Genomic DNA, 22,545 nt, shown 5'->3' with positions numbered 1-22,545 from the left:
GCACTAAAAAAATGTACGGGTATGGTTGGGTATCCTATAACTATATTTTGCCACTAGTTTTATGATTTTTTTGTTTATATTTTTGTACCTTTAAACAATGTTTACCTTTAACTTATATAGTTAATTTGTAAATGGTATGAATAAACATTCAAGATTGACTTGCTACCAAGGATTTTGAACAATGTGTTGATGGTCATATTGAACGTTAGGCTTAATTTCAAAGTCTTAAAAGCATACTTTTAAAAAAAGAGTGAGACAAAAAAAAAAAGATCTCATTTTAAGAATGACATTAGAATGTTAGTTATCCTGTGAACAGAACATTGTCTATTTCTTCCCCTTTTTGTGTCTTGCATAAATATAATCTGATGCTGAGTTAGGTGTTAATTGCCACCACATCTTGCTTGATCAACCTGCACTTAAAGTTGTGAAGCAGGAAAATGAGATGTAAACTAATCAAGATCTCCACATGACCGGGACTGACCTGTGGCTTGTTGTATAGCACTGGTTTCAAAATTATGAATAGATAGCCTATAAATATTTACTTAATTAGATTAAAACAGAATCATTAAATATTTAGATCTTCCCAATGGGGAAAGGACTCTAATAATGAAATTCTTTTTCTTTGAAAATGAAAACTGCTGGAAATTGGATGGACCACCTCACAATATAGAGCCCTCGCCATCAGGGGAAGTGTTCACATTGAGGTAACCCATCATTTAAGAGTATGGCCATTTCCACATTTGGCAGGAAGTTGAACTATAAAACTTCTAAACTCATTTCTAGTTCTAAGAGTTCACAGAATTAAGGACCCGTTCTGTTACTGTTATTGTTGCTTTTAAATTGAGGCTCTCTTTGTTTTCTCTTTGACATGTAAGATGTCAAAGTATAGAATTTTGAATCATAAGCAGTTTTATTCTTAACATTGCCTACTGTTTGAGGAGGAATAATTTAGCTGTTTATATGTGTACAAGGTACTATTTATATTTATCCACTGAAGAGTATTTTAAAGATAAGGGCATTGTAAAAAAAAAAAAATTAATTGTTCCAAAAGGTGAATTCCTTTTTTATAGTAGAATAAGTAACAATTAAAAACCAGATGACATCAGATAGTCACATTCTGAAATCACACTCCAAGTAGTTCTATTTCACAAGCAAATTTTGCATTGATCATCTTGATACTTAACTTGGCCAATCTTTGACATACCCCTTCTGCCAGAGTAAAAAATTTTGGTATACTAATATACTGAAAAAACCCCAAAACCTAAATCACAGAGGGAGAATAGAATGGATATTATATCTCTCGTTAAACTCATTGCCCTGCTTTTCTTATTTGGTTTCAGTTTTTTTAGGCCCATCTGCCAGTGCTGTCATAGGAGCCAGTGGGCAGTGTTTTCTTTTTTACTTTTTTTTTTTTTTGTCTTTTTATGTGTTTCTTTAACGTTTTTTGTCATTTGAAATATGACATACTTAATGTCATATTAAGGCTTAATGTGACAGGTGAGCTTAACGTAACTCTTAAATCTTGTTCCTGGTGCTGAGAATACATTGGTGAACCAGTTAGATATGGTCACTGCCCTGGTTGAACTTACAGTCTGTTGGAGGAGATAGCACGTAAATTGGCTGTTACATAACTGTGAGTCATGAGAAGAAAAGAAACAGAGTACACTGATAGGGAATATGGTGAGGGTGTGGCAGGAGGGCACTGCTTTAGACAGGGTATTCAGAAGAGACCCTTTCAAAATCGTAACATTCAAGCTAGGACTTGAAGGATAAGAAAAGTAACGTTCCATGTAGAAGAAACGTGTGTCAAGTTCCTGAGGTGCAAAAGAGCTTCATTCACATTTTTTTTCTGTGCTGGTTTAAACTGTAAAGATGACTGATTTAACCTGTTACTGAAATGGTTATGATTTGATGCAATTCATTTAAATTGTCAGCACCCAGAAAGTCACCCCTTCACTTTGTACCTTAAACCTTGAGCCCTGAACCACTCAGAGTATCACATTTAGTCTCAATTTAAATATGATGTATCTAATCTAATACTTCCTCTAGAGGGAATTCTCAATACACATGTTAGCTCCTTTGCCTTTAACCTACTCTCCAGCATTGTTGGGAATGTGTTTGCTGGGCAACTCCTCTCTTCCCCCACGCCCCACCAGAGGTATGTGGGATTTGGTGTGGGGTAGGGAGGACCACAATCAAGAAAAAGACCATTATCTCCAAACTTACCCCTGTTCTCTCTATTAAGGTTCACAGGGATCCCTGCCTCCTCTTGAGTCTCTCCCAGTTCGACTTCTTGAGTTCAGGTCTCTTTGGGAATGTTGCCGGGATATTCAGCAGAGTACAAGAACTCAAGTCCTGGTTACCATTATACCCTGCCCACCATGCCATTCTGTTGTTTTCTTTTCTTTCTTCATCCTAAATCTCTTACTTTAGCTCTCTGCCGCATCACTTCTTCATCAAGAAGCTGCTCTGGTTGATGCAGAAATGGGGGATGAGGTGGGGAGATTTGATTGAATTACTTTGGAATTCCTCTGACTTCCTCTTTGCTATTTCTCAGCTAGTGGTTCTCCCAAAGGCCAAAAGTTATGAGGAAGGCCTTGGCAGCCAGAACAAGATGTAGCCTTTGGCTGCTGTTTCTGGTAGAGGAAGGATTGGCCTTTTACCTACAACTGGCAGCTCTAGAGAAAAATAGAACACCTGATTCCAGTAGTTGTTAAGATTTGGCTTGTTTCCCTGGTCCCACTTGAAGTTACTGCCTTACAGAGTACTTTACTCCTAGCAATAATAGGGATGAGGGGGTTGAGGAGAGAACACTGGACCTTCCGGACCTCTCTCTGTGCCTTCATTTTTTCCCTTATTGGTAAAATGAGAGTGTTGGTATAGATGATCCCTAAGATCCCTTTTAGTTCTAATATATCATGTTTCTATTTTAAACCATGTAGTGGTTTTGTCACTAATGTATGACATACGTAATGTTTATATTGGAAATTATGCCAGTATGTGAGCTTGATACATATGTGGAAACTTAGAACCCTACTGATGGAGCTGGATATACTCATTTCAGAGTGCAGGGTTGGATTGTATTTGGAAAACTTTGTGCCACCAATAACTCTTAACTGCAAGTTTCTTGAATGCTGTCTAAAGCAGCGGTACGGTATACCTTGAGGATGAAACAAGGTAACTAAACCTGAGTTAGTCCCCAAAGAATGATGATCATGTAACAATGAGAATTGTGGTGAATGACTTGAAGATGTGTTTTTTCATTTTGTCAAAGGGATCAAATTTTATTGAAATAGCGCTGTGCTGTGTAATTCAAAGTTCTGTTGCTCTCTAAATTGGTCCCTCCTTCTTTTGCAGGAGCTATTGTGACAATCTTGGTTACCATCCATTAAGTGCTGCTGACTTTGGAAAGATCATGAAAAATGTCTTTCCAAACATGAAGGCACGTCGTCTGGGCACGAGAGGCAAATCTAAATATCCTTTACCAAAATGGTTTTTAGTAATCTCTTTATATTCACTTATTATAGAACATTTGCTATTATAGTTCAGCTAGCAATTGTAGTTCAATTAAATTTACTTAGAAATAAATTTAAATCAACAAATATAAACAACTCAAAAGTACTTAGTAGAATAATTGTAAAAGTTATTTTCCCAGCTACTTATCAAACTGCAAGAGAAATAATAAATAGTAGTTATTATAAGGATTGTGATAGATTTCACATTACTCTGTCTCTGTAATGTGTTCTTAGTGGTCTGATCTCCTTTTCTTATTCAATAAGAATTATTGAGGCATGCCACAGTATAGCAATTGTAAGTTATATCAATAAAAGTGGAAAAAGATGTTAGCTTTTCTTTTCTTCCTCTTAGAAACATAGGGATCTCCTTGGCAAAAGATAGAACATTCAAAAAAATTTCTTGTGGAACTTGTACTGGAAGATAAGTGTTCTCTTTAAGGTATTTTTCAGCCAACCATTTAAAGCCTGTATTAAAATTAAAGCCATGGCATAGAAATGGTCCCTTTTGTGATGGAGCAATGCTTAGGAGCAGACAGAGTAAAAAAAAAAAAAAATGAAAATTAAGAATTTATTAAGGTTCTTCCTACTCTTGGTAGAAGATTGTAAAATAGAGGATCTCTGTATCATATTAGAAATACATCATTTCTCTCTGCTTAGCTCTTGGCATTTTTCAAAGCGTAAAAATTCGCTACTATGGAGGAAATGAGAGGAAAGGGAAGGGGGAAGGCTGCTTTTCTAAAATGGTTCCAGGTGATTATTAACCACTTGTTGCATGACCTAGCCTTGTTTCCTGAGTACAAAAAGAAATGTCTTGATGTGTCTTTGGCATGTTATAGGTGATAATCCTGTGTGTTTCAATGGAAAAAGAGAAGTGAAAAGGTTAAAACCCTTGTGATACTCTTAAAAGTTGTTTTTGTCCCAGTGCCCTGGGCTAAAGTTTCCCTTCTCTGTGCCAGGTTTCCATCTGAATATTCCTTTCCTTCTGACCTGTTTGTTACTGGTGGCTGGCACAGCTTATTAGGAACATTTATTGGTAAAATTTATAACAGATGAAAATCATTTTGTTTCATTTAAGACACTAACATTCTACAAGGACTGTTCCAGTTTCAAAAGAGGAAAAGTGTCCTGAGTTTATAATGTTAAGGTTTTTCTTACTGAAGAACTCAGAAAGTAGATGTTATCTCATGCTGATTTTATTCTCGTTTCATATGTGGTTACTTCTCAAGTGCTAACTATGTAAGCAGTTTATTTAATTTAGAGTACTTTAGACCTTAACCATTTATTACATATTGCTATAGTGGACTAAGAAAAAAAGCTTTTGTTCATATGCCAACACTGCCCAATCTTGACTTTCACAAAACTGGAGATGGGGTAAGAATTTTGCCTTTTCTTTTTAATATGTAGAATTGTACCTTAATATCAACATTGAAATGCATACTGCATATTCTCATTTGGATGAAACCAGGGACCAAGAACTGTGTCTTTTTACAAAATAAATGAGCCAAAAATTTCAACAGTGGCTGAAAAATGTTAGCGTATATGACTTATACCAACATGGCTCATGAAATTACAGAGAACAAAGATGTATCTAAAGTTACTGATCTGTAGACATATCCATTATATATTGACAATATTTATATTGTCAAGAGGAAATTTTAAGTTGTAGAGTAATATGTTTAGTATGAATGTTTTCAGAAGAGAAAATATAGCTAGTGGCATAGTTTGTTTTTTTTGATGTTAGAAAAGGCTTTTAGAAGGATTCATATATGTTTAACAACCATTTAAATGTTACATTCACAATGCTGCTGATGGCTGGCACCAGTGGATATAGGCAAAGGCATCTTATTTGTAAGGCTCTTCTTATATGCATGCCAACCGGTCACTTCATACTACTTTGACCCAGCAGATTTAGATTATATCTTCTAATTAAGAATATGTATCTTGAATGTGTCTCTACTTAATTTCTCTGAACTTTCTTTTAAAAGTTAACTTTTCCTTTTTCCTTTGTTTAGTTGGAAGGAGCTGAACCTTCTGGGCAGCTTCAAAATATTGATGAGGAAGTTATCTCTTCTGCTTGCCGTCTTGTGTGTGAGTGGGCCCAGAAAGTGTTAAGCCAGCCATTTGACACAGTCTTGGAATTAGCCCGCTTCCTCGTAAAAAGTCACTATATAGGCACCAAGTCGATGGCAGCTCTAACTGTAATGGCAGCAGCACCACCAGGTACAAAATTACTAACAAGCTAAAACTGACAGGGTGTTACTATACTTAGAGTTGGTAGCAAAAGAAGAGTTTAGCCAAAGAACTTCTTTGTCTTTTTAGTATTTGTATGAATTCACTCTTACTTCATTTAACACTGAATTCAGATGGATTTTTTGAGCCAACAAAAATAATAATAGTAGTCCTTTCATTATAAAGCTTAAAGCTGTAGTTTTGTATGTTGCTCTGCTAAAATATCAAACTTTAAAGATTTCCCAGTTGATGTAATTTTTTTGTTGCTATTTTAAAATTTAAAGAATACGTGTATATGTACTTTTAAGTATACATATGTATCTAAATTAATAAACTAAATATTAGAGGTAAAAGTAAGATTGTCTTTTAAAATTACTTGCTAGACTCCTATCCCAGAAACTAATGCTTACAAATAAAATGATCTTTGGACAATGTAAAAGATACCTTAGTCTCCCAAAAAATAAACTATATGAAGCATTACTATAAAATAGCAAGAGTGATTTTTTTGTATGCATATTATGCATTCAATTGAGTATTTTCATTCAAATAGGAATTTTAGAGTTGACAGTTTTAGGAATTGACAGAATTGTTGGAATAAATGACTCCTTTCTAAATTAGTAGCTGTCAAGTATCTGTTCTGATGAAATTTTTGAGATGTCTTATTTCAGTCATACCTTATAAACCTAAAATAGAGTAAATAAGTTATGTTATTACTGTAGGAAATTATAATTTCTATGAAAAATGTATTAACATGAAACGTGTTTTCTAGAGATGATTCTTCTGGTTGTTAAATGTAAATATTTTAAAATCGACAATACATTTACCCCAGCCAGAATTATAGTCTCTTAAATAACTTCACTTTTTTTTATCTTAACTTCATCATTTTAGTAAGGAATCCTTTTTCTTTCAGTTTGTATTCACCACAAGCTTTAAGTATTTGTGGTGTGTGTGTGAGATTGTTCTGTCCTCTCATTTTATGGTGAGTTGAGGACCCACTTCAGAAAAATAATCTCTTACAAGAGCCTCATCATAAGTTTTCCTGTCTAGATGTAAACTGTATGACCTAAATCTGTTCAGTTACACTTAGACGGGAGCAGGAGAGTGCTTGAGCAGCCTTCTCTAGTTGGATAGGTCACATTTATTACCTCATCTACTCCCCCAGCAGTCCTGTAAGATAGATGACATTTATTCCCATTTTACAGATCAGGAAACAGACTCTCAGGGAGGTTAAGTATTTGTCACGGGCGGGTAAATAGTGAGGCCAGAATTTGAATCCTGATTTGTCTGTCTCCAAAGCCCAAGTTAACTCCATTATAATATACTGTCTTTTATCTTCCGGCAAAATGACGTTTTAAAAGATACAGGCCCTTCAACTTTCTGTGTTCTCTTTCTCCCACTCTTGCTGACACCTAGAAGAGTACTTTAACAAGTTGAGGACATAGGCGGTATCATGGGGAAAAGAAACTTCTCTTTCTTCCTTATTCACAAAGTCTGACTGAAAAAAATGCTGAATGAATCAATTTTTAAGGCATAAGTGTAAAGAAAGGTGTGTTTTTTAAACAAAAATACTAAAAATTACATGTATAAACAGGTATTTTCCCTTTTTGAAAGTAGTCAGCTTGGGAGGCTGTTACTTTAACAGTTATATCATTATTCAAAACATTTTTAGAATCTCTTGAAATTTTGTTCTCAGCCATTGCCACATTTTTTTGAATACCTTTGTTAGTGATTAATCTTCATCCTTTGAAGGTGAATTCGGTTTTTTATAAATATAGTCTCCATATTAAGAACAGGTTGTGTTACAAATGTTCTTTTGTAAGTCAGCTGCTTGGAACTCATTCCTGTCCAGAATCCCTGGCAGGAGGGGTAAGACAGCCAGGCTTTGAGCCGTTGGCAGAGGCTCTCAGGGGTGCAGGTGCTGAGAAGCCAGAGCAGAGGCTAGGGGCCAGGAGGGAGCGGTGCAATTCGAGCTGCATTTGAAAAGAAGAAAATAGTACTTTGGTGATAAATAGAGGATCAGAAGATGGGGGATTATTGAGGAGTGAGGGTGTGAAAGAGAATTTACAGTCACTTCCTTTTCTCCTTCCCATCTCCCCCTCCCGAAAGTTGTTACTGTTAACAGAACCATGAAAAGTAGAAATTGGGCTGGGGAAAGGAGGGGCAAGGTGTACCAGCAGGATGGTGATGTCCTCCCCTTTCCTCTCTCCACTGTTTTTACCGACCACAGCTTATTTTCTGATGATCTTAATGCTATACCCTAAATGTGAAATGAGCTTTTTAAAAAATTAGTTGTATTATGTAATCAATTTTTCTTAAATTAAACTTTATCTCCTGCCTCTTTTATTCCTTTTTCTCAGTGTTGATCTTGCTACTGCTTTAAAAAGTTTTCTCAGTGAGACTTTTTCAAAATATCTTAACCTCAATGTTATTAAGAAACTGCTTAATTTCTCCTAGATGATACTGGAATGATTGTATAGTAGCAGTTAAAATAGTTGTATCTATTTTCATGAATTTCTGGTAGGATTAAAGACTTGTTTTCCCCATACAAATTTTTTCTAATATATGGATGGTTTCAGCAAGTATTTATTGAGTGCACCTTGTGGACTGAATATTAAAATCATGAAAATGCTTGAATTTCTAATTAGAGAAGGGGGGGATTTCTGACATCTACTGATAAAATGTAAAACATGCTCTCTCTGCATTTATTTATCTTAGCTTCTGCATATTTATGACGTAGCTACTACTCTTTTCAAAATCTTCATCTGTTATTGTTGATTTAACTGAAACTGTCACCTGAGTTGAACCATATTTTAAGGTGTCAATTAAAACCATATTGACAAATGTTTATAAATTGGAAGTCTAATACTTAAACTTTATAAAGAAATTGTGTGTTAAAATTTGCTGGATTTGGTTGCCTTGTGCAGTAGATAGCTACATATTCAAAGAAATTGAGTTGTAACTGCCTTCTGTAAAGGAGAGTATTTATTTTAGCTTTCCATTCTGTTTATTTTCAGGAATTAAAGGAATTACCCAGCCTTCTGCTTTTATACCTACAGCTGAAAGTAATTCGTTTCAGCCTCAAGTGAAGACTTTGCCATCTCCTATTGATGCTAAACAGCAATTGCAACGGAAAATTCAGAAGAAGCAGCAAGAACAGAAACTACAATCCCCTTTGCCAGGAGAATCCTCAGCAAAAAAATCAGAAGGCGCTACAACCAATGGAGTGGCTAATCTTTCTAATGGAAATCCAGCAATCCTTTCTCCTCAGCCTATTGGTATCGTTGTGGCAGCTGTCCCTAGTCCCATTCCGGTAACATCATCAAATAGTGTTTGGCTTTACTGGGGTGGTGGGAAATCAATCATTTAATTAAAAGTGGCACATGAGAAGGAGACAAGTATAGGTGTAGATTCAGTAGATTTTGATTTTGTGACCACAGATAGATTCAGCTTCAGTCGGTTGTCTTTTATTCAGGATATATGTTATTGATTACAAAGCGAGCTATAAAATGAACATAAGTAAAAATACAGAGATCCAAGACATACAAAGTATGCACATAACCAGTTGGAGCTTTATGTAAGAGATGAGTCGTTCTCAGAGTTGTTTCATCTCTAGCTAAGCCAAGATGACACAATTTAAACATTTTTTTGGTTTAAACTCTTTTTAACATTCAGATGGAACAAAATCATAGTGTGTATTGATAATGCTTTAACGTAGGCCTATCTCTGTGGCTTTTTGGCCATAGGACCTTGGGCAAGTCCCTTAGCTCCTCTGAGTCTGTTTCCTTATCATCAAATAGAGGTGATGTTCTTCTCCTTGCCTGTCCTACACAACTGAGATTGTGATGAAGGGGCTTCTGAAATGAAAGTGCGTCATGCTAAAACAAGGCGATGTTTTATGTTGTTATTGATGATATTATTAAGGAGATAAAAGTTTTATCTTGTTTTTCTTGTTTTTATCATCATCATGTCATGAAAACATGGAATACCTGGTGACCACACTCTTATACTGTTCACATTAGGGCAAACTTGGGGAGACAGTTGTTTCATCTGAGACCCTTATCCACAGTGGTTTAGTTACTAATGTTCAAGTTAGAACCATTTATAAAACAGTCTCCGCTGTGAGTAAGTTATCTTCTTGGCACAGACTCCAGTAGATACCTTTGTAGTGGCATGTTTCTTCAAGATTTTTCCTCCTCTTCCTATAACCTCCTTAAAAATCATTATTTTGGCAAGTATGAAGTTTTAGTCTTGTTAATTGAAAAGCATCTTAATGTTCTTCTTATATATTATTGTATTTTGCAACTATACTGCACTATTTGCACTTATTTTAATATTTATGTGTCTGATTGTATAGAACCTATTTAGAAGAACTCTCGTCTAACATAGGGACTGTTTTTTTTTTTTCCCTCTTTTTAGCATTACATTTATTAAATGCCTTGTTACTGTACAGATGTATGAATTACTATTTGTATCCTAGACTTGTTAAAGCTGATTTTTTTGTTTTCCACCTTTTAACAGGTCCAGCGGACCAGGCAGTTGGTAACTTCACCAAGTCCAATGAGTTCTTCTGACGGCAAAGTTCTTCCCCTCAATGTACAGGTGGTCACGCAGCACATGCAGTCTGTGAAACAGGCACCAAAGACTCCTCAGAACGTTCCAGCCAGTCCTGGTGGGGATCGTTCTGCCCGGCACCGCTACCCTCAGATCTTACCCAAACCACCCAACACCAGTGCGCTCACCATCCGCTCTCCAACTACTGTCCTCTTTACTAGCAGTCCCATCAAAACTGCTGTTGTACCCACTTCACACATGAGTTCTCTAAATGTGGTGAAAATGACAGCAATATCCCTCACACCCAGCAACAGCAGTGCCCCTCTTAAACATTCTGCCTCAGTAAACAGTGCTACAGGAACAACAGAGGAATCAAGGACCTTTCCACAAATCAAGAATGGTTCTGTTGTTTCACTTCAGTCTCCTGGATCCAGGACCAGCAGCACCGGGGGAACATCTGCTGTGGAAGTCAAAATAGAACCTGAAACGCCATCAGATGAGCATCCTGTACAGTGCCAAGAGAACTCGGATGGGACGAAAGCTCCCAAAACAACACCTAGTGCCCTTTTGGGGCAGAAAAGTAATACAGATGGAGTAATGCAAAAACCTTCTAATGAAGGTGTCATTGAAATAAAAGCAGCTAAAGTCTGTGACCAGAGGACCAAATGTAAAAATCGCTGTAATGAAGTTCTGCCGGTCACTTCAACAGGCAATAATCAAAGCACTATCACTCTCTCAGTTGCCACTCAGAACTTAACTTTCACCAGCACCAGCTCACCATCTAATGGTGACTCAATAAATAAAGACCCTAAATTATGCACTAAAAGTCCAAGAAAGCGACTGTCTTCTACATTGCAAGAGTCCCAGGTGCCTCCTGTAAAGAAGCCAATAGTGGAACAGCTTTCTGCAGTTAACGTAGAAGGTCAGAAACTGGGCAGTGTTAAGAAGGACCAAAAGGTTCCACATTCAGGGAAAACAGAAAGTTCAACAGCAGGTGCTCCGTTTCCTAGCAAGGTATCAATAAATGTCAGTTCACACACAGTGGCAAATCGACCCTTGAATTCTGCTCTTATTACCAGTGATTCAGCTTCAGAACAGCAAACACCATCATCATCTCCAGATATAAAAGTAAAACTTGAAGGGAGTGTCTTTCTCTTAGAGAGTGATTCAAAACCAGATGGCAGCTTTAATCCAAATGAATGGCAGCAAGTCACTAAGAATTCTGAGTTTGTATCTGCCGGCTGTGAACAACAGCAAGATATCAGTGTTATGACAATTCCTGAGCACTCTGATATCAATGACTTAGAGAAATCTGTTTGGGAATTAGAAAGAATGCCCCAGGACACATATACCCAGCAGCTACATAGCCAGATACAAGAATCTTCTTTGAATCAAATACAAGCACAGTCTTCAGATCAGTTACCTCTACAGTCTGAACTAAAGGAGTTTGAGCCTTCTGTTTCCCAAACAAATGAAAGCTACTTTCCTTTTGATGATGAACTTACACAAGATAGTATTGTGGAAGAGCTGGTGCTTATGGAGCAGCAAATGTCAATGAACAATTCTCATTCTTACGGTAACTGTTTAGGAATGACCCTTCAGAGTCAGTCAGTAACTCCAGGAGCTCCAATGTCATCTCACACCTCCAGCACCCACTTCTATCATCCAATCCATAGCAATGGCACTCCAATCCACACACCCACACCCACCCCAACCCCAACCCCAACCCCAACCCCAACCCCAACTCCAACATCTGAAATGATTGCTGGGTCTCAGAGTCTGTCACGGGAGAGCCCTTGCTCCAGGCTAGCCCAGACCACACCTGTGGATAGTGCTTTAGGAAGTAGCCGACATACACCCATTGGTACTCCACATTCTAACTGCAGCAGTAGTGTCCCTCCCAGCCCTGTTGAATGCAGGAATCCATTTGCATTTACCCCAATAAGCTCCAGTATGGCATATCATGATGCCAGCATTGTCTCAAGTAGTCCTGTGAAACCGATGCAAAGACCCATGGCCACACACCCTGACAAAACCAAGCTAGAATGGATGAATAATGGGTACAGTGGGGTTGGTAATTCATCAGTTTCTGGCCATGGCATTCTCCCAAGCTATCAGGAACTAGTGGAAGACCGCTTCAGGAAACCTCATGCTTTTGCTGTGCCTGGACAGTCTTACCAGTCTCAATCCAGACATCATGACACTCATTTTGGTCGTTTGACTCCTGTCTCTCCTGTGCAGCATCAAGGTGCCAGTGTAAATAACACCAACAAACAGGAGGGTTTTGCAGTCCCTGCCCCTCTTGATAATAAAGGAACTAATTCGTCTGCCAGCAGCAATTTCAGATGCCGGAGTGTGAGCCCTGCTGTTCATCGCCAACGTAACCTTAGTGGAAGCACCCTCTATCCAGTATCTAACATCCCCCGATCTAATGTGACCCCCTTTGGAAGTCCAGTAACCCCAGACGTTCACGTTTTCACAAACGTTCACACAGACGCATGTGCCAACAACATAGCTCAACGAAGTCAGTCAGTTCCGTTGACAGTCATGATGCAGACAGCCTTCCCGAATGCTCTTCAGAAGCAAACAAACAGTAAAAAAATAACCAATGTTTTGTTGAGTAAACTTGATTCTGACAATGATGATGCAGTGAGAGGTTTGGGCATGAACAACTTGCCCTCCAATTACACAGCCCGGATGAATCTCACTCAGATTTTGGAAACTTCCACTGTTTTCCCTAGTGCCAATCCACAGAATATGATCGATTCCAGCACTTCTGTTTATGAATTCCCAACACCATCTTACCTCACCAAAAGTAATAGCACCGATCAGATCAGTTTTTCTCCTGGAGATAATCAAGCACAATCAGAAATTGGAGAGCAGCAATTAGATTTCAATAGCACTGTTAAAGACCTGTTGAGTGGAGACAGCTTGCAAACCAACCAGCAGCTAGTAGGTCAGGTAGCCTCTGATCTCACTAATACTGCGTCTGATTTCTCTAGCGATATCAGGTTGTCTTCTGAGCTCTCAGGCAGCATCAATGATTTGAACACTTTAGACCCAAATCTACTGTTTGATCCAGGTCGTCAGCAGGGACAAGATGATGAAGCTACACTGGAAGAATTAAAGAATGACCCATTATTTCAACAAATTTGCAGTGAATCCATGAGCTCTATGACTTCATCAGGTTTTGAATGGATAGAAAGCAAGGACCATGCTACTGTTGAAATGTTGGGTTAAATTGTGTTTTATAATATGTAGCACACTGTATCTAAAGACATATGTATTGTATTTGTCTTAATGGAAGTGCCTCCCGCAGCAGAAACACTTACTATTAATTGTGACATTTTAAAAGAGTTTGCTGCAGAAGTGGTTTCTTCTTCAGTAGGAAATGGTTAGACTCGCCTCAGTTCTTAACAAGTTTCTGATGACAGTAGGCTGTAGAAGAACAAGTATTAGGTTTTAAATTTTATAATGTTGCCCATTTAATCACATTGTTTGCTAGTAAACAATCGACTAACCAGCTTTTACAAGAGCAGTCTAGATCTTTATTTTGTGTAAGTTCATTTTAATTCATTGGTTGATCTGCACAGAATTTAGTGGAAACCATTGATTTTAGGTATAGGCTATTTTTTGTTGTTGGCATTATCTTTTAGATATGAAATCATAGCTAAGGTGAACTGTAGACAAGAAGGTCTTCCTTGAAACAGGGATAATATTCAGGTTATTATAACTATTTAGGCTTGAAGCATAGAGCTACTGTAGAATGAAAAATCTCTGTAGGACTTTCTGGGACTTCAGTACCATTTGCACCTGCAATGAAGGGCTTAAATAGGAGAAAATAATGGAAAATTAAATATTAATTTAAGGAAAGCAAAAGCTGCACTAAAATTTTTAAAAGGAAAACCTAGTAGCCATTTATATTTGTGACCTTGCATTAGCCTTATTTTAAAATATTGGTTTTAATATGGGGCTAACACACACACAGAGACATGCACACACACACACAAAACAAGTAAATAACTCCAAACATTGTAATCTAATAGAGTAAATACAAGCATGTTAGAAAAATATTTTGTGTTTTATTATTTGGTAGTTGAGATACAGGAATTTAGAAGAAAAATAAAAACATTTTCTTAGTTTCATCACAATGGCTACATGCACATATTAAAATTCTATTGAAGATTTATTTTGAAGTTTTTTAATTATAATAATCTTAAGTTCTCAATTTAGTGACTGACTCCTTTGCTCCTCCTGAATATAGTAATAGAATGTGATCATGAGATCCCTTTGAAAAACAAGCGGGAAGGAGATAAGATAAAAAACTGAGCAAAAAACATTTCACCACCTAAGGTCTGAAGCCTCAAATCTTTATATCTCTGATAAAACAGAGGGGATATCAATAGTACTTGAAGAAGAGGAGCATTTTATTACATGCTTAATTTATTTATTGTGATAACCACAATTGCAAAAGAAGCACTCAGGATTTGTTTTAAAATGTTTCTCTCTATGGCTCCCATTTTGTTTTATGAATAATTATTTATGAATTTCCTGTTGACAAATCTGCTCACTAGTTGACAGCTCCATTTAAGTGAGTTTCCAGATGACTTTCGAATAGATTTAAAAATTGTTATTAAGTTTTTAAAGCTAACGTTAAACCATTGCTATGCTACCTTGAACCTAGATAAACTTTCCTTTATTAATTAGTAAGCCAATCAGAAGACTACAATCAATGAATATTTAACAAATGTGATGAAGGGTTTAATTTAATAAGGCTTCATTGTTCCATAAATTTGCAAGGTAGGGTATTAACGTATTTTGATAAATAAATGGTGCTAGGGTTGGCTCAGAGGTTTATATATTGATATGTCCTAGTTATTGGCATTTGCGTGTGTTTGCTGTTATCTTGATTTAATGATCTGTTAGATGTTTTTTCTTGATGCTAGTTATTTCTTCACTGTACATTGAGACACAGCACTACTGCACACCAAAGTATGCAATACCCAAAGGAAACTGTGTGATTTCTTTTAACAAATGATGGGAGCCTTTCTATATGAGATACTCTGAAAAGGAGATTTTGAGGCCATTCTAATCCCTTGTTTACATTATTAGCTTCCTACTAATATAAAAATAATGGAAATCTTTTTTGATAAATATATTAAGACTGGAGGATTTTTAACCCCCTGTACAGTATTGCAGCAAACACTTTAAATTTGGTTGAATTCGTCCAGCAAACTTTCTGGGGTTCATATATTGCACTAAATTTGTTGAACCTGTGGTAGGCACATCTCTTAGGATAAATGCAACCAATACAGTCCACAGATTAAACTTTTTAAATGTGTTTCATTATGAAAAGACAAAATGTCATCAAAGTGACAGATAAAATTGTCTTATGTAGCAATGTGCATTGATCTCAATGAGATATTTCTATTTCTTATTCTCTTACATGAGAATATTACAGCAGGAAGAATTAAGTTTAGTTTGCTTCACCATGTTAATACATGATCACAAAATGTGCATGAGTGTTATTGACTTATCTTGTACAGTACTAGGTATTCCTGTAACCACTTTTTTTTTTTTCTCGGCTGTATTGAGACTGGTTCAGTGTTAACCAGGCAAGCATAGTTATTCACAAGTTATTTACTTTTTTATGTTTACTAATTCTGCTTAGTTATTGTTGAATATGTTCTTTTCTCGAATTATTTTCATTGTTTTGATGTTTAAAACATTTTGCATACTGTTTATCATGATAAGACTTCATGAAGTAAATAATTTTGCATATAATTGCAATAAGCACTGACTTTTGAACTGAAAAGAAGGAAAGTGTTTTTTGTGCAGTGCATCTGAGGTTCATATAATAGTCTTGTACTATATAATGTGCTTTACTACACCATAAATGACAAAAACAAGCCCTGTTTCATGTTTTCATTTAGTGCAAAAAGTCAGATTTCCCCAGTGTTTTGTTGTCTGTTGTACCTGCTGAAACTACAGTAGTTGAATATTGCAGTAGCATTTCAGTTCTCTTTTTTTATTGAAAGTGCTCAAAAATTGTTTTTTAAATGTTTTCAAAAACAATTAAAAACATTTTATATTAAACTGACTGGATCTTAAGGTGATTTATGGGATCTATTTTATATAGGCAGCATGCCATTTTGTAAACAGATCTTATTTCATTTGTCAGAACTCTGCTATTCACTTAGGATTTACTGCCAATGAATGGTACATGGCATAGAGCTTTATGTTGCCCAAAATAACATCTTTTATTTTGCTCATTCACATAATGTTTGCTTTAGAATGTTAGCCTATGGAGTACCTAGATATGTATATTTTTGGATCTTTGAATAGAACAATAAATGGAGAAAATTTTAAAGCACAGCTGTGTCCAAAAGCAACATAGGTATTTTGGTGAACCAGAAATACAAAGCGATAAGTGTGCTGAACTTGTAAACCAGAACCTGAGCTAGGAACAGGAAAGAGAGCCAGAAATTTCAACTCCTACAGAGGAATGAAACCATGGTCTGAGATGGAGTTTCCTCACTCTTGAGAGGAAACTGAGATGCAGCAACAGCCAGTGCCTGAGAGTATAATTTGCCTTGTAGCCAGGCCTGAGCCAAACAGCCTACTCTTCTGTGTATACAGATCTGTGCAGATCTATGATAGCCCCACTTTCACCACAGGACTGAGCCCTGAGTGTGAGCACGTGGTGGAAGCAATTATAGAAGGAAAAAAGAGTAAAGTTTGGGAAGTGGGGAGATGAAGAGAAGGAAGACTCCCACACAAGGTGAGCCTGCAAACCAAACCTGATGATGAGCCTGTAAACCAAAATTCTAAAGTAGTTGAAGAAAATGAAACTAACCCTAAGAAGGACAATCAGCAATCTCGCAAGATAAAATAAAAGTAATGAACTACCTGGATGATATGTAAAATAAGGACATCAGGATTCTCAATGATAGAAGGAAAAAAAATGTAAATAATGAAGAGCAGGCAAACAAAGCGAGAGACCAGTAGATATAATGAACCAGTAAGAAAATCTGGGGGAAAAAATACCGTGTAGTACCTGAGGTGCTTTTTGTTGCAAGTAAGAGAAAACCTAACACTGGCATAAGCTGTAAGGACTTGATTTTTAGCTTAATAATTTTGGAGACAGGAGGTTCAAGAGTTCATTGAATGGCTCAATCTTACTAAGAACCAGATTCTGTCTTTCTGTTCCGTCTTCAGCTTTGCTTTTCTGTGTCTGTTGCCTCATGGTCACAAGATGGCTGCTACAGCTCCAAATATTATATCTTCATACATCTCAAACAAGGTGATAAGGGCAGTTCTCAGCCTTTTATGAGAAAGGAAAAAAGCTTCCCCAGAATCTCCCACTAGGCACTCACTTCCCACCCTCCACCCCCCATTTAGTCTCATTGGATAAAACAAGGTCAAAGGCCCACCCTAAAGGCAATTACCTTAAATTCTTGATTTATCCTTTACAGCTAGGGAAAGGGTCCATTTCCTGGAGCATGTGGTTATCCACCTAAAATGAGTTCCACAACCTAGAGAAGATGCAAGGGACTTAAGATCTTGTGCCCACCTTTGAGGGGCTTACAGTCTTATAAAGAACTAATTACATGTTCTTTGAGAAGTGCCAATTAGAGATATATATAATAAGCTATATAGAAGAAAAGAGGTGAGAATTCACACTGAGGAGCCAAGAACAGGGCAAAAGAAGGTTCTTAGTAGGGATTACATTTAGAACTAGACTGTTTACTGGTGTAAACTGTTGACTGGTATCCTGCCTTCCCTTTCTGAGTTGAAAAATCAGATATTATTGAGTATCATAAATGCAGATTGCCTCAGCACCTATTACCATAATAGAAGACCAAAATTTTGATAAGTCTATAGAGATTGATTTTGATGTACATTGCTATAAATGAACTTTTAAATAATTAGAATTACAAATGTGTGGATTATATAATCTGAAATAAAATATATATATATATACACATATATATATGACCAGTACTGGAGCTATAATCTGCTTATAAGGGTGGAAAGGGAAAAACAGACTACAGTTTTCAAGATAGATTTTATTTGTAGGAAGTACTTAATTTTGGAGAGGATAAAATTTTATAATTAAAATGTATCATGAGAGTGGTATTACTACCATACATAGAATATTTCCTTGCACTAAACCCTGTATGAAATACTTTGTATATATTCTCATTTCCTCATTGTAACAATTCTGAAAAAATATTTTTCAAGTGAGAAAATTCTAGCTCAGAGATTAACTGGTAGGGGTAACAGCTAATGACAGGAAGGGCCAGAATTAACTTGGTCCCAAAGCCTAGTTCTTAACCGTTAGGCTACACTTAAGATACCTGTTCAGGCTACCTACAAGGAGTTTGATTTGGTGGCTGCTTTGAAATTTCATTCTGGCTTAAAATTTAGAATTAAGTTTGATTTTTGTGAGGATTTTATTTCCCTTTAACCTCCAATCCTTATATCTCTTAACACTTTCTTTTCATTTTTGTTGCTTTTGAATTTTACTTGTATTTTGTAACTTTCCTCTAAATTATTTGAGTCCCTTTCTCTCTCCTTCCCCCATGGAAATACATGCCCTAATATATTGGAGACAAGGGAGAAATAAGATTTAAATACAAAATTTTGTTTTACTCACAGCTGTTCAGGCACATTTCTTAGAGGTGTACCTAATCATATTTATTTTTAAACCACTTTAAAAGTCTCATCAGGAAATAAAAAATAGGCTGTTTGTTCAACAAATGATGAAGTACCTAGAATATGTCAGTCTCTGTGCCAGGTGCTAGAGCAGACACCTGCCATTTAGAAATTTTACAATATAATGAGGAAGACGCACAGGGAGCAGGATTGCAGGATGCGACGAGGTCACTGGAGCAGAGACTGCTGTTTGCCACTAATAGGATTCTCCTAGCCACCTGCATGATAGACTACATTTGCCAGCTTCCCTTGTAGTTAAGTAGAGCCACTTACCAAGTGCTCAACCAAAAGGATATAATCGAAAGGTTTGTGTGCAACTTGGTGTTCTTGCCCTTCTTCCTCCCTGCTGGTTGGAATGCACATGTGATGACTAGAACTCGAGTAGCTCCCTTGTTCTTTGAGGTAAAGCCATGTGCTGAGGATGATGGAGTAAGAATATGGAAGGAGCTTGAGGACCTGGTGACTGAGGGAAGCTGCCCTACTAGTCCTGATTGCTTGCTTCTGAATGTATTTTACATGAGAGAAATTTCTGGTTTAGGTCATAGTTATTTTGAGTTTTCTGTCACTCAGCGCAAATCCAAATTCTAACCCATTGTGGCTACCAAAAGGTTTTAAGTGGGAGTAGGGAGTGTTAGATTAGCCTGAGGATCACTAAACCCCTCCCAGATTCCCCTGAAGAATGACAAATTGCCTCTCTTTTTCAGTGGAATTGATAAATCAATAGAGAATCTTAGAAAGAATACCCTGATTTTAGCACAGCATTTGAAAACTGTTCCATAGCTGTCCAAAAGAAGAAAGATAAAATTAGGTGGATTATAAGCTGCTTAAGCAACTAAAGAGAATTAATCAAATTGAAGGGCAATATAGCATTCTGGTCGCTGGTGTCAGACCTGGGCTTAAATCTCAGTGTTGCCAATTATAACCATGACCCTGGGCAAGTTATTTGAATACTAGTAATGATAACCATCTGGAGAACATTTTCTAGTGGTGGGCCACAATGGTTCTGGCCTGTTCATAGTTTTTGCCAAAATCTTGAATGAAGATACAAAAAGTTTGCTGTGGCAAATATTGTGGATTGGCTTGCTCAATTTCTGTTCCAGCCTCTTCCTGGTATGCAGATCCTGGGAAGTCAAAAACTGCATTTTCTAGACTTCTTCACTGCTTGGGTTCTGGATATGAATTGCATTCCATTTATTAGATGCATTCTTGAAATATTTGGAGGATGAAAATAAAGCAGAAGCTATTCTCCTACCCCCTTTTGGTGACTTTTTCTTGCAAGCAAGCTCATAGTGACAAAGTTTTTCAGTAGCAGTGTTCTGGAGTGCATTCTTGAGATTCTTAGGTATCAAAGGTCCATGTTGCAGTGCCAAGTCATCAGGTCTGTGCATGTCAAGATGCAGTCAAGTAGTGGCAGTGATGGTAGCAGCAGCAGTATCAGCAACTTCCTGGTCTGGCTTCCTGATCTCTGGAGTGATTCCAGATATGGACTCACTCCCCTGATGGTCAACTACAGTGCTGTTCTGGGAGTCATTTCTGGAGGCACAGTCTAAAGCTTGCTCTTCCGTTTCTGTGCATATAAGCCCTTAATTACCCACGTGAAGTCCTTTTCTGCTTAAAATACCTAGAATAAGCATTTCCTACACTTAACTCTGTTATTAACTCCTATAGGCTAGGAGTCAAGAACATCTGAGAGCTAGACCTCGTTCTGTCATTCCTTTCCCCTTTCTGCACTTTATTAAGAATAATGATTCCTGTCCTGGTTACTTCCCAGAATCTTTTGTGAAGTTCAGTGAGATATAACAATATTAGTAAGCCCTAAGTATAAGCTATTATGGTTGTTATAAATGCCTACATAAAAGGACAGACGTTTATCTAGGAGTGGGAAAAAATCTTGTCCTTTTTAGCACTTAAATGTGTTTTACTTGAAGCCAGACACACACACACACCCTCTGTCAGGAGGTAAAGTAAGAATGTAGATTCAGGCAAAGGGCTGAACTTTGCATTTGAGTTATGTGGCCATAAACAAGAAATAACTTAATAAAATTTAATTTAGGCCAAGCTATTGTCATCTAAGCATGTTTGTTTAAGTGATACCTACATAGATTATACCTATATGGTCAATAGCATCTCTTTACTTAATCTTTCACAATCTTACCTCACCCTCATAGCGGTTCTGAAATGGCTGTCTTGAAAATTACTGGTGACTTCATAATTGGTAAACCCAGTGACACTGTTGCTTTGGTTTCTGTGACTTCATATTCTGATTCACTTCCTACCTCAGACCCCTCATTCTTGGTATCTTTCAGGGATCAGCTTCCTCTGCCTATTATTTAAATATAGAAATCCTTTGACATTCTACATTTGGCTTTTCTCTTCTTATTGTACTTTTTCTCCATAGTCGTTTCAAACACTCCTACAGCTCTACTTGATGGCTTCCAAATCTAAATTTTCAGATTTGACTTCTTTCTGACTTTCAGTCTCAAAATCTGAATGCCCTAAATTGAAATTCCTTCTCTCTTCCCCCAGCCTTCTCCTCTTCCTATTATCTGATAACAACATTATCATCATTGCAGTCACCCAGTTGAAAGCTCATCTGCCCTTTCCTTCATCCTCTCTTCAACATCAGATTAGTTCCCAAGTCCTTTATCTTTGAGGTACATATCTCTTTCCCTCCTGATTCTGCCTTGGTACATGTATTTATTTCTCGCTTGAAATACTGAATTATCTCTTACTTCTCTAATAATTTCCATACGGTGTCACCATAGAAACCCTTAAAAGCCTTTGATATTCAGAAGTCAATATTCTTCATACATATAAACAATAACCAGCTAGAAGATATAACGCAAGAGAAGACCCTTTTTATGCTAGCAACAGAAAATAAAACATCCAGGCATGAACTTAATGAGAAACATGCAAAACTTATATAAGGAAAACTTTTCAAACACTTTTAGTGAAAGACACGTGGTAGACCAGAGCAAATGGAATAAGAAACCATTTCTTAGATGACAAGACTCAACATCATGAAGATATCAATTCTCCCTAAGTTAATGGATAAATTTAACACGATCCCAACGAAAATGTCAATGATTTTTTTCTAGAGCCAGACAAGTTGAATACACATTTAAAATGAGAACATAAACAATTATAACCCCCCAAAAACCTGAAAAACAGTGTTTGAGGAGCTAACCCTGCAAGATATTAGACATATATCTTGTCATATACCAAAATCTCTATAAGTCAAGTGAAGCAACAAATAACAAAGTAGGGAGAAATATTTGTAACCCATATCACATATGAAGGGGTGATAACCCTAATAGGGAAAGAGCTCCTAAAGATAGGGGTGGGGGGAAGCCAACAACCCAGTAGAAAAACGGACAAAAGATATGAACAGATGGTTCAAAGAAAAAGGAATGATCCTTAAACATGAAAAAAAAAAGCTCAACCTGACTCATAAGAGAAATACAAATTAAAACTATACCAAGTTAACCACTTCTCACCTATCAGGTTGGCAAAAAATCTAAGTTTGACAGCA

General features: G+C 36.9%; 1 protein-coding gene across 2 annotated transcripts in view; it reads left to right on the top strand.

The window, feature by feature from the left end:
* RFX7 (regulatory factor X7) overlaps nucleotides 1–16,395 on the top strand; it is a 128,718-nt gene extending 112,323 nt beyond the window's left edge. Inside the window, exons 6-10 of one of the 2 annotated variants that reach the window (XM_058541647.1) lie at nucleotides 3,358–3,474; nucleotides 4,802–4,886; nucleotides 5,528–5,735; nucleotides 8,759–9,054; nucleotides 10,263–16,395. In XM_058541647.1, coding sequence (XP_058397630.1) covers nucleotides 3,358–3,474; nucleotides 4,802–4,886; nucleotides 5,528–5,735; nucleotides 8,759–9,054; nucleotides 10,263–13,535 — 3,979 coding nt within the window. In that variant the 3' untranslated portion in view covers nucleotides 13,536–16,395. The remainder of the gene's footprint in view (nucleotides 1–3,357; nucleotides 3,475–4,801; nucleotides 4,887–5,527; nucleotides 5,736–8,758; nucleotides 9,055–10,262) is intronic. The other variant, XM_058541646.1, reaches the window with a different exon arrangement.
* The last annotated feature ends 6,150 nt before the right edge of the window (nucleotides 16,396–22,545 follow it).

The sequence above is a fragment of the Diceros bicornis genome, chromosome 5, assembly GCF_020826845.1.
Source record: "Diceros bicornis minor isolate mBicDic1 chromosome 5, mDicBic1.mat.cur, whole genome shotgun sequence".
NCBI classification, from domain to species: domain Eukaryota; kingdom Metazoa; phylum Chordata; class Mammalia; order Perissodactyla; family Rhinocerotidae; genus Diceros; species Diceros bicornis.
Note: the sequence above shows the minus strand (reverse complement) of the source record. Positions and strands in the feature narration are given on the sequence as shown.